At 44.5% G+C, this 13,131-nt stretch overlaps 1 protein-coding gene across 4 annotated transcripts in view; it reads right to left on the bottom strand.

The window, feature by feature from the left end:
* The window catches only part of CCDC85A (coiled-coil domain containing 85A), a 174,018-nt gene that overhangs the window by 53,459 nt on the left and 107,428 nt on the right, over positions 1 to 13,131 (bottom strand). For 3 of the 4 annotated variants that reach the window (XM_033513167.1, XM_033513168.1, XM_015620593.2), the window contains 2 exons: positions 12,224 to 12,612; positions 8,770 to 9,685 (listed from right to left, as the gene is read on the bottom strand). In XM_033513167.1, the coding sequence (XP_033369058.1) occupies positions 8,770 to 9,685; positions 12,224 to 12,612 (1,305 nt within the window). Of the gene's footprint in view, positions 1 to 927; positions 1,534 to 8,769; positions 9,686 to 12,223; positions 12,613 to 13,131 lie in introns of those variants that run through there. The other variant, XM_033513169.1, reaches the window with a different exon arrangement.

Below are 13,131 nucleotides of genomic sequence, written 5' to 3'. Positions count from 1 at the left end.
TGATAAATTCAACAGTAGTTTGCTCTTAACACCAACAGAAATAGTTTCTCAATCATTCTTCAGCAATCCCCATTTTCCAAAGTGATGCTGGAATAAACTCTTGGGTTTTTTAGTTAAAAAAATAAAATAAAAACACATGAAACAGGAAAGGTGGAATAGAATATGTTTCCCACTCCAGTGCCTGAAGGACACACTTCCAGGTGGCAGCTGATAAGTAAATACTCTTGAATTTGCATTGCTGTAGAAAGTGGGTCACACAAGTCCCTTTGTGCTACATCTCCTTTTGGAGTTCTCCAGTCACCTTTTCAGGATTCCACAGATACAACTGGCTGTACTTGTGATATTGCATTTGATACAAGGTGTCAACCCTGTCCAACTCATTCTTGACAAATCCAGGATGATGGACTTGACAGCACAAAACTCTGGGATCTGTGCTTCCAAGACTGTCTGATCAGTCATTTCCATGCTTTTGGCCAATCCACCAATTCAGGCTGAACAGAACATTCCAATACACTCAAAAGTTTAAAAAAACTTTTGATTATGTTCATGGAAAAGCTAAAATGCACAAATCCCAAGGCCCTCACGCTGAAATTAGAATTTTTTAAAAAACAAAAACTCAGGAGCTTTTGTCCTCATAGTTCTCTAAAACATTTGTTATGGTTTTAAGTGCTCACAATGCAGCATTCAGCAGGATGGCCAGGAGGGTAGGCCAGGCATCGAGTGCTACAACAGGAATGAATGAACCAATGTTCTTAGCAGCTGTACCTGGAAGAGACAGAGATTTGGTATCTTCTGCTGTTCAGTTAGCACTGAAGAGCCTTTGGTCTCAGTGGTTGGAGAGCTGGGTAGGAAAATATCGTTGCTGGAATGATTTCTTGTCTTGTTTTCTTTATGGACTTAGTGACACTGCAAAAATCTAAAATTCAAAATTTAACTTCAGGTTACATAAATTTCTAAATTGGACCCAAGCAAACAAGATGAATGACAGTGACAGACCAGTGACTTCATTCAGAGCACTGCATGAACAGGGATATTTAAGCATCTTGTTCTGTCTGGGCATCCCATTTCAGCACAAGTCAGGTATTAACAACGAGTGAAGTGCTCAAATCCTTGAAAAGATCTGAGTCAATTTGCAGGTTCTGCCTCACAGCATTTTTGTGCTTGTGCTTGATATATTCATCTGCCTCCAGTGGAATGTTCTTCTTGTTTCTCATAATCCAACACTATTTTTAGAGGCTCATCTTAATGTCCTCAGCAATGTTTGCAGACCACAAAACTCATAAGATGGATTTTGAACATCATTAAAGTTTGTCCACTGTAAACCAAAACCAGACTCAGGAGCCAAGAAGGGATGTGGGTCAGGAATCAATGCTTTTCTCCAGGCTTATCTGCACTTGGCCTAAATGGAGCTGATCACAGAGTGATGAATCAGCCTTGTACCCTTTGTAGAAAGCACAGATATTTTTCTTTGAATCCAAGTCACAGGTACAGGCTCCACAGTTGATCAAGGCAAATTTTCACAGCTCGCAGGAGCTTAAAGAGATGCAGTGAAAGAAATCGAGTGAGTTTTGAGGTCAAACACTTGAAGGAGCTATCTCACTACTGATCAGATTAGAGATGTTTAATATTACAGGCGTAAAGGCTCTGGAATAATTTCTGTAACCTTGAGGAAGTACCAAAATGGAGACCTTTAGGAGACATTCCATATTGTTGGTTACCACATGGCTCACTGGGTTTTTTCAGCTATGACACAGCTTTTACTCTTGCCAGTGCTTGAACACTGCTTTCACTGGCCCAAACAACCATTTGATTTATTAAATAGACTTTTACAAACCAGTGAAGATCACATGAATCATGCAAATAAAAAATAAAGGGTAGAAGAAGCACATTCTTGCTGAACTACACAGGTCCAGAGCTGCTGGCTTCTTCACTCCCCATGAATGTTACAGAAACAAATGCAAATATGCCAGAAATTTTATAGTAGAAATGACGAGTAGAACTATTTGTTATTCACAGCCTTCACAGAACTGTTCATCTTTTAAGACAGCCTAGCTCAAGATAGCAGCTTTCCCATTCACAATCAATAAATTTGCACACACTTCCATGCTGCATACCAAATGCTCATGGACACAGATCACAATCCTGACCCTCCTCTGTGTGCCTTGTGGAAATAAAAGCACTTAAAAAATAAATGTACAAGCCCACTAAATATGCACAGAGTAATGTCATTACTGCTTATTTTTTTTAAGACAGCTTTAATTTCAGCCCTTCCCCCACCATGTTATACTTGTGTAACTCATTCCCTCTCAAACAGATTATTGTACTGCTTTCTGCATTAAGCAGAATTCAAAGCCATGTTTCAGTCCTAGCTGATTCTCTTCAAGAGACCACCCTTTAACCAGTGAAGAAGCACAGGCAGACAAGATTTACATCAAGATCATGACTTGAAGATAATTCTCAGTGCTCCCTCAGTAACTATATATCTCTGCACATGACAATATGACCCAAGATAAGCTGTGCTTCAGTTTACTAATTAAGACATAACTTACTAGCTCAGAAGCCAATGAATTTTCATTGCCAGAGTCATTTTCTTATGTACACACGGCTTTATTATAGCTCATTAAATACCCTGTAATTTGGAATGCCTCGCTGTCCCTTATTCCTGTCAACATCCCTGCACTTTGTGTGTGGCAGTACAAAATCTGAACCCCACACTACACTGCCTGCTTTCTTCCCTAACTCTTAACCCATTCAGCTCCAACCCCTGCTCTGCCTGCACAAGTCTCCATTGTTAAGTTATTAATAAAATTTAAAAATTAAAAAACCCCCAAAACATTAATAGGCGAACAGAAGAGACAGGATATTCTGACTGGCAAACATAATATATACTAAAATGGCTGAATGTCTTAAACAAGCAGCACTCACAAAAATCACTGTAATATACTGACTGCATTGTAAATGACTGATTGCAAAGTGCCACAGTTCAGAGAATTTTACAATTTAATCACCAATATTTCTAAACCCATATTTTACTGCTCTAAACTCACAACACTAACTCCAAAAGCTGTGTGAAGAACTGATACATGAGGTCCTGAGCTCAGGTTAAAGGTACTCTCTCTACACAAGGACTCAGACAAGGCTTTAATGTGAGGATTTGCTATTCTGGCACTAAGAAAAATAAAATAACACACAGATGTGTCCACTTATTTCAGGCATACGACACTAACAGCCGTGCAAACTCCTGAGAAGCTCTCTAAGGTAAAGGCTAATGGCTCACACCTTGACACAATCACCATGAAAAAGAAATAAGCTTCTCTACTGTTTCCTTTATGCACCAAAACAAACTCCCACTCGCTAGCCAGAAAAGATATTGTTTTTCATAAACACCAATGAAATGAAAACAGAAGAAATTTCGGTACACCAGCTCCATCCCGGGTGTACCAGCACTTGTCAGGGGGTGGGAGCAGGCGCCGGCTCGCAGGGTGTTTGTGGGGACACCATCGGTGCGACTGCTCTGCAGCCCTTCCCTGCCGGAGCTCCGCGGTCAGGGAAGTTCCAGCAGCCGCTCCGGACACGAGAGGTGGCCACACGTCCGGAGTCACGGCTCCTCCTCTGCATCCCGGTGAAAGCCTCGGGAGGGACGGGCACTGCTCACGGGGCTGCAGGAGTCACTGTGGGACCAGTTCCCAAATCCCGGGCAGCACCGACTGCCTCCCACCCCATTAACACCCCTCTCCCGGACTAACAGGGACCTTGCTCCCAGAGGAGATGGCTTAAAGGTAACGTCTCTATTCGCTACTCTGCCTCTCTCTTTCATCAAAGAAGGGCTGAATTAGCACTAAATCCTCACTGCAAAACAGACTCGCCTGTGGAGCGGGATATGAGCCTCAGGGAGAAAAGAAAAGACATAAAACTTGGAAGCAGTGAGTTCCCAGGAGGTGCTGGGGTGTTCTCAGCCTTGCAGCTGAGTTCCCCTGCACATCCCACAGCAGCAAACAGCAACCCCTGTCCCCAGCAGCTGCCTCTGCCCTGCACAGGAATCGGTGCTGAAGGTCCAGACAATCGTGTGAAACCAGGCCACCCTCCAGAAGCAGAGGCATCACTCTGCCATTAACATTTCAAGAGTTTTGCTGGAAGGAGGATCCACCACACACTAAAATGTTCAAATCCAAAGGAGTTTTGTCAGTGGAGTTAAGGATGTGGAATTGTAAGCCTCTCTCAGAAGTCCTGCAGCATGGGTTCCTAGTAAATTCACTGTTTTGATACTACAAAACACATTTTCAACATGATAAATCAGTCTGCAAAAAAATGAGTTGGGTAATAAATGCAGCATGCTGTAGTCACATCCATATTCACATCTCATGCCCCAGTTCCCTTGCAGTGTGCAATAGCTAGAAACAATTTACAAGTCTGACATCAAACCTATGGAGTCCAATGGAAGGACTCTGATTGACAAAGCTTCAGAGCTCCACACTTCAAAATTAAACACCTGAAATAAACACAACGTCACTTCAGAACGTCATGGAAAAAATTCTACTGATCCTTGTAGCCTTTGGTTACTCTGAAAAGTAACAAATGCTGCCTCAGGCTCCCAGATGTGCAGTCGTGGGTGCCAGCAGGACAGGTCAAATCACACAGAGCACTGAGCAGTGCCATTAATGACAGGCAGATTATTTGCATTTCAGCTGTAAGAAACAATGTGTACACAAACATACATGGCAACACAGTGTGATCCCACTCTTCAGCCAGCAAGGGAGAGCTGCTTGCACAAAGAGGGTACCAGTTAACTCAGTTACATTGTTGTGAGTTTTTTCTCTCTGGAGCCATACTGCAGTTTTTACTCAGTGCAGTGTTTTCTAATTTAAGTTTCCTTCTCACAAGTGCATTTATAAGAGAAAGTATCTAAAATGTGTGCTGAGTCTGTGTTTAGCCTACAAACACCTTCACTCAAGGAGAGGTGATGCTGCATTTGTTCTGTAAAAGCCCTCGCACCTCGAGCAGTACAGGAGGTGTTAGTCAGCAGTTTGACTTCTCTTCATTAATAACCTCAGCAGGAAGCGAGAAGCACACATGAAAGCCTTTGGATACCTTCCTTTCACACAAAAGTCAAAGCTCAGAGTAAAACAAAGGACTTCTCAAAATAGAAAGTTGAAAATAAATCACTTAGATTAAAAAACCAACACTTGGACTGCAAATGCTGAAAGCAGATCAATTTATAGAGGCACTTACACCCCAGATATCTGTGTCAGAGCTAAACTGTCACATATTCTTCCAGGGTTCCTTAATGCTCTCTTCTCAAAATGTTTTTACTGCTGGTATTTTCTCACCTAATTTCAGCAATCTTTCTATCCTAAATACCTCTGTTCTCATTACCCAGAACATTTAGGTGTGATTACAGCAAAAAGATTGTTATCGTGTTTTATTTGGTTAAAACCTCTAGAATTAAATACATGTGTTTTCAATTAACAGGCACCGAGCCAAATTCAGCTCTCCCATCCCATTTGCTGTCACTCCAAAGGCAATGGACACTCATTTCAGAAAAGTATGTAGGAGAACCATGAATAGAGGGTTTTTTTAAAGCCTTATAAATCTTATAAATGAAAGCTGACATGTCATACAAGAAAAAATACCAAGATCAAACCCTTGAGCATAGAAGATGAGAAGAATTACAAAAGGAAATGTTATCACCTCATCCTTTATTCCTTCAGCTGTGCCTGTGAGCGAGAGGCTGAGGTAACTTCCCGCATAGCTTAAAACATGCATGAAGGCCAATGATTAATGCATAAACACATCCTGCAAAGCAGCTCCAGCTGCACATCACATTTCTGATGGCATTGTAATATTATACTGCACTGCTCTGACTGCAGCTCCAGTCTGTCAGGAACCTGCAAACTCTGATCCATCCCACCTTTACCTACAGCCCTGCTCTGGGAGAGTTAACGCCACCCTGCAGAACCCACCGCTGCCCTGTGGTGCTGACAAATCTGGATCACAAATCCAGGTAAATGGGAGCTGCTAGAAGCTCCCATTTCTCCTGGAATAGCCAGGCTGTTCACAAACATGCTTCCAATTAGGAACACCAGATCCAGGCAGAGAGTACAGCACTTTTAGAATGAGGTTTGACATGCAGAGGAATAACTTCTCCTCTCAAACATGGTTCAGAATCTAGTGCAGACCAAGGAAGATGGACAGGCTTGTACTGACTCCAGTAAATTCTGACTACATAGTTAAAATAATTTATTTTACTCCTTTAAATATCAAAACAGCTTTGTCTCTGCCATTCATCATTTTGGGTCACCAACCCTTCATTCTTGCTGCTCGCATGACAGCCCAAAGACCTACAATAAGTTTAGAAGTGCCCTGCAAACTTATGACAGATGTGCAAACATCTGCCAGCTAGAGATACTCCAAATTTGCAAACAAACTGGATTCCTGCAGTGATATCACCAAGGTGAGATAATATACTTACTGCATGACTTTGGGATCACAATCAAAATATTGTTCTTTAATTGCTCATCAGAGTTCAGGGCCCGGTTTCCAGGCCATTTCCTAAATCCCATTGTCACAATTTCAGCATTCAACAAGATCAGGATTTTTATCACCTACAGTCAGCTGGCAGAGTGAGGTACACATAGAACATCCAAATTAAGATTTATACATTATTTTCACAACAATAACAAATTATAATGACCAGCACTTCTACCAGCTCCATATTAACTGTTCCCCACAACTTTACAGTAGCTGACAAAATCAAAACACAAAATAACCAGAAGGATTCAGCCTTGCTATGAAGACCAAGTCTTTCCCTAAAGTTAAGCCTTTACTTCATAGCAGAGCTGTCAAGAGTCTTACCAAGTTTGATCGAGGTCAGACAGATGTCAGAATTAAACCTCAAGCTTGCATCAAATTACATAAATATGAAAGAAGAGAGGTTCAACAACTTTCTGGTGAGAGAAGTTGTCAAACCAAAGAGGACTTCTCTGTAAAAGCGATTATATAAAGCACAGGGCAGGCAAAGCTCTGATTAAAGTCAATAAAGAGCCTCCCAAAGCACCAGCTGCCCTCTCCAGCACCTTGTGGCCAGAGTCCAATCTTTTGACAGCTGAAATATGCTGCACAAAGGATGCCAGTCAACTCAGGAATAAAGTAACAACTGCTTTCACTGCACTGTTAGGAATATGGTTCTCAACAAGGCTACTTGGGGAAAAAAACCCAACCAAACAGAAAGCCTACAGTGCTGGCAGGAGAAAAAACGTATCTTCTTTCCCCTGTGAGTTTTAAAAATATATATTTAAAACCTTCCTACATAAACTGTGCTGGACTGCTGAACACCATGGGTGCAAGAAACAAGCCTTTTTTAGGAAGTCAGGTTCCATACTTTGTGCTGCTTAGAGAAGGTCAACAGCAAAGCACACAAAGAAGTGAATGGAGAAAAATACAGCATTTAATGGAAGTTGTGTAAGACCAACTTTAATAACTTCTGTGTTACACATCTTCACATGTTTGTCACACACTCACCTTATTAATCATTTTTAAATCTTTAAAAAGGGGAGTCTCTACACTTACCATGCTGGGGTTGGTCAGCCCTGTCAGAAATACACATTTCACAGAAAACAATGTGGATTTGCCCCTGCAGAGAGGGGTTAAGTGAAGGTGTTGTGCAAGTTAATCCCAAGAGGTAACTGGACCAGTGTGACAAAGGCTGAGGACAGCACCCATCTCAAAGCAGATCCAACAATGGTCACTTCCACTGATGCCAACACAGCTTCTCACAGCTGCTGATGAAATGGAAACACATGAACTCCATCCAAGACAATTTGCAAAGGCAAAACCATCACTTTGTGTAGAGCTTGACTTCAAATCTAAGCATAAAGGTCAGAGAAAAGGGTTTTCAACTACAACACTGTCTTCATAAGAACACCCCAAAGCATAGAAGAAATAAAAGGCAGCAGGCTATAGAAATTCTGCTAAGTCTAAAATAAGTTATTTCTACAGCAGAGTAGGATGTCTGAACTTTGTAGCTTTCAAAATAACAAAATACTTACATTGTGACTCTCCTAAGACAATTTATTTCCGTCAGGATATACAGCTCTCAAAAACTAGGCATGTTTATTGGAAACCTTTCTAAAGGGCAGCAATAACAGCAAAGAATCCCCTTCTTGATCTTCCTAAATTTTTAATTTGTTATGATTAGAAATATGCAAACTCAAGACTTTGAAAAGCTTTAGGAGCTATCAGATTCATTTCTATTGAGCCTACCCTTCATCTGGGGTCTCTTCCAAAGTTCATGGAAAAGGATATAGGATGCCTTCAATCAATAAACAGGAAATTTAAAAATCTTTGAAGCTACAGACAAAGCAGATTAGGAAGGTAGAAATGAAATTGGAGACACTCACCTCCACTCTGCTGACTCAGATAAAGACAGGGCAAGAAACATAATGCAATTCCTCTCTTATGCAAACACAAATTTACCTAGGGACAAACAGTTTACATCTACCAACCACAGAGCAGGGTCAGAGCTGAGAGCTTCTCCTTGATACCTACACCAACACTCAAAACTCACTTTTCCCCTACTTCTTTAATCTGCTCCACACCTGCTGGATGGACAAACATGTACTCCAATTAAATCATCTGCTAAAGGAGTAACACCAGACTCATTTGCCTTTCATTTCATATCAAACATCATTCCTGCTGCAGAAATAGCTGGAATAACACCAAAACTACCTTAGCAATTTTCAAAGTGAGCTTTTGCTCCAAGTATTGACCCACCATTCATTCCGTTGTACAAGCTCCTGTGGTGAGGGGACAGCTCATCTGTCACTTGTCTCCTGAGGGTACCTTCTCTGCTGCCTCCGCTGAGGTGTTTGAGGTGCTCTGGGCTCCCTCCATAATGTTGTTTGAGATGCTCTGGGCTCGTACCCCTCACCTTGTGCAGGTGCTCTGTACTTCCACTGGGAGTGTGCTTTTGAAGGTGATCTGGGCTGCCACCGCTGTGCTTTTGATGCTCAGGGCTACCACCAGGCCTCTGCTTTTGAAAGTGTTCAGGGCTACTACTCAAAACGTGCTTTGGGATAGTTTCTGGACTGCTGCTGCTGTGCTTTTGTTGTTCAGGTACTTTGACAATGGTTTTGTGATGCTCAGGGCTCGGCCCTTTCAGGTGATGATCAGGACTGCCAGAACCCCTGGGCTTCTGCAGGTGCTCTGGACTGATACTCCTGTGTTTCTGATGCTCAGGGCTTCCTTCCCCCCGAGGTTTTTGCAGGTGCTCTGGACTGGTGCTTGGGTGGTGTTTGTGATGATCTGGGCTGTCTGTGCTGCCCGTGCTGGAAGTGCTGCTGCCATCCCCAACATCTCTGATGTACGCGCTGGTGGCAGTCAGCTGGCACAGGCTGATCTGGCTGTCGATAGAGCTCCGGCTGCCTGCTCCTCCACTCTTCTCCTCATCCAGCAACACACACAACTCCTTCAGCTCCAGGTTCTCCTTAACCACTTCTTCCTGCCTCACTTCCAGCTCTTTCAGCTTCTGCAGGTATAAGGCCACCTCCTTGTGCATGACACTGGCGCTGTACCTGCCCAGCCTCTGCCACTCACGGGACACCCTCTTGCCCTTCTGTCGGTCGTCGTCCAGGAAGCAGCAAAGGTCCCTCAGCTCCTGGTTATCTTCCTGCAGCTTCTGGTTGATGTCCTTTAAAAGAAAGATTATCATGACAGAGGAGTGTCTAAAGGCATTGATGTTAAACTGTTACACAGGCCAGAGGACAGCACTGCTGCAAACTCATATTTAAGCATTCCAGTGAGGCATAAATTATTCCATGTGTAGATCTGGCACGAGCAAACAAAGCTGCTGTCCAGCAAAAACTGCCCTTAGCTTGGAGCTAATTTCTAACTTCTGATACAGCAGAAAAGTTTCAGGTGCTTAATTAATTTTCCTACTAAATATCAGTAATTTAGCTCCCAAATTGGGCAAAGGTTGCAAGTGCTCTCATGATGATCTCGCTCCCCTGAGAAATATTCACCTGTGAGTTATTGCTAAATAAAAGTGCAAGGTACATCAGAAATTGTAATCTCTCTTAAATAATTAATTATTAACATTTATACTCCCTATTCCCTGAAGTATAGTCACATATGAAAATGACCATTTTAGAGATTCTTAAAAATCGGGGTTTGCTGGATTTTGCTTCTGATTGGTATAAAAAGCCTGGTCACTTGACCAGGATTGCTTTACCCACTCTGAAATGAAATAATCTGCTGAAATAGATTTCCCACCCCTAACACAATGAAGTACAAAATTCTATGCCCTTCCCTAAATGAGGAAAGGTCTGAAGCAAATGCTCTGAAGTACAAATGTCTAGGGTATTACTACAGCAGAATAAAAATATTTTCAGTATTTTATCCTTGTAGTTTGGACTTGTGACCATATTTATCTTTCTTCCATCATCAACATATTCATTCCTTATGGAATCTCATCTAGAGATTAGCCACAGTTGTTAAAAAGTCAGTCTTATGGAAATATCACTTTAGCAGTTTCCAAAGAAAAGGAAGCTTTTGAAACTCCAGTGGGTTTGGGGGCACGAACACCTGTGTTTGTCTGATTTTTGCCTCAAAATAACTTGGAGTTTGAACAATTTCAACGTGTATTTGACAATGGAAAAAAATCTCATTGTGGCTTTAAGATGTCCTTAAAAACCTCTGCTAGTGGGAGACATTTGAAATGATCCCACAGTGGAATAAAATAAGTTGTGGAAGTCCACAATTCCTCAGTCAGGAAGCAGGAGACACCCATCCAGCTGGTCATCCTTACTCATAGAGCAGTTATTTCGTACAGGACAAAGGAGGGAGATTTCCAGGCACCAACACAGGGCTCAAAGAACCTCCTTCTCCCAGATTCTTTTTGAAAGTTCCAGCTGAGGCATCTGAACAAAGGGCGGAAGTCAAACAAGACTTAAGGAGATTGGAATTGAGAGAGGAATTTGTGACTCCTTCCTACCATCTTAAGTGTGTTTGGTCAGTTATCTAGAAGATGCAGGAGTCCAGATATTGGATTTTTGCACATAACTGGGAATACTACTGTTGTAACTGAACTTCCACTTAAAATATAAGTTTCAGTTTTACTCAATACTACCATGGGTGGGGTCTGTTTTACCCTCAGACACCACCAAAGGGACACACAAAACTCGCAAACACAAAAACTTGGGAGGCAGGAACTGTCTCTCCCCCACGAGCTATTTATTTTATGCCACACTATTATCAAAGACACTTTCTCAATAATTCTATCATTTAAAGCCATTCTACAAGTGAAGAACTCTCTTCTAATGCACTTTCCTGTAATAATTCAAAAGCCCACATTGCATCTCTGTCTCCTCTCTCCTTCCCTCCAGCCTCACCTCACTGAAGGAATTTCCTGAAAATTCTCAAAGCAGTAAGCCACAAAATGTTCTGTAGTTCTGCCTACTCTAAGGTAACTTTCTAGGTCTATAATCCACAAGGCTAGGTAATGCTCTGTAAATAGGCACACTTTCTTCCCAGTCCTCAGAACTGGCAAGGAAGCATTAGGGTCTAAGCTTCTCATCCACCAAGAGTGAAATTAAGAAGGGATAAGCTATTACAGACTTGTAATACAGGCTGCAGCCTGCATGAGCATACAACTGAGAATGGTTTGATCAGAGATGTGTTACCAGATATCTTTTCAGACAATAAATTTGGGAATGGTTCAATTCCCAAACCCGAGCCCAAGGGTTTGTCATCACCTGCCACACGCTGCACTGAATCCTGGAAATGACCGACTCTTTCCAGCAGCCTACCAGCCTGCCTGACAGGCTAAATCGTCTGAAAATACTGACAGAAAACAGCGTGAGCTACACAAACCCTTATTCTCGGGCACTTCAGGCAGGATCATTTAACTTCGCTCAAAACCAAGGAAGTCTAATACAAAGCTGACAAGACTTCAGGGTTTTTATCAGCCCAAAAGAATACTGGGGCAGAGCATAAACCAGCTGTGCACTACAGCCCGCCGTAGAGCCGGTCGTCTCTTAGCCGGCCACTTAATTGATTATTAAGAGGGATCAAATGCTGTTCACCCCAGTTCTCATCCACTTTTCATGCGATTCTCGGGAGCGGCTCCTCCCAGACCATCCACCTGACGAGATTGCTCCCGACGGGACGGGCGGGGGACGCGGAGAGACCGCACAAACTTCAGGGGTCCCACCCTGCCCACCCCCGCTACCTTCAAGCCGCGGATCTCGCCGAGGTGGAGCTGGAGTCGGCGGTTCACCTCGCGGATGAGGTTGCTGTGGTCCAGCATCGCGCTCATCTTCTCGGCCTCGGCGCGGCGGAGGCTGCGGATCAGCTCCTCCTTGCTCCACTTGAGCAGCTCCTCGTCCGACACCTTGGACAAGTCCTCGGCCGGCGCTGCCCCGCAACTTTCCGCCGCCACTTTGGACATGGTGGTGGTCCGGCAGCCCGGGGAACTCGCGGAGCCTCCCCGCGCTCCCGGGGCCGCCCCGCCGCCGCCGCCGGGGGAAAGGGCGAGCCCGGAGCCCGCGGGGTGCCCCCAGCTCCAGCGCTGGGCCGGGGGTAACGAGGGAGACCTCTTCTGGCCCCAGACAGCGGATCCTGGAAAAAAGGAGGAAAAGGAGGAGGAAAGGGTGTGGAGGAAGCCGGGCCACAGGCTGGGGAGCAAACTTCCCCCGTCGAGAAGGAAAAAAAAATAAAAAATAGAAAAAAAACCTAGACAAAATATTCCCAAGACAAGCCCGGCTCTTGCAACAGGTCAGCGGCAGCTGCGTGCGCCCGGTCCCCGCCGCAGCGCCAGGGATGCGCGGTGGTTCTCACGGTACCCGCCGCCCCCGGGCTGCGGGATGCAGGGGAGGATGCGAAGTGCCGATGCCGCGCGCCATGGCGGAGGGCAGAGCGGGCCGGTCCGGGTGGCGGAGGAGCGGGGATGAGCGGGAAGGAGGGAGCGGAGCGGGCGCTGCCGGCGCCAGTGGCGGGCGCGGGGCCGCTCGCGGCTTTTCAGCGGGGCGCGCGCCACGTGCGGGCGGGGGCGGCGCGGGCTCCGCGCGGCTCGAGGGCGCCCCCTGCCGGCCAATGCCCGCCAGCACGGCCGGGGCCATCCCGGGGCGGCGGCGGGAC

This window comes from Parus major, chromosome 3 (assembly GCF_001522545.3).
Source record: "Parus major isolate Abel chromosome 3, Parus_major1.1, whole genome shotgun sequence".
Lineage (NCBI taxonomy): Eukaryota > Metazoa > Chordata > Aves > Passeriformes > Paridae > Parus > Parus major.
The sequence above is the reverse complement of the archived record's forward strand: the minus strand, read 5'-3'. Positions and strand labels throughout refer to the sequence as shown.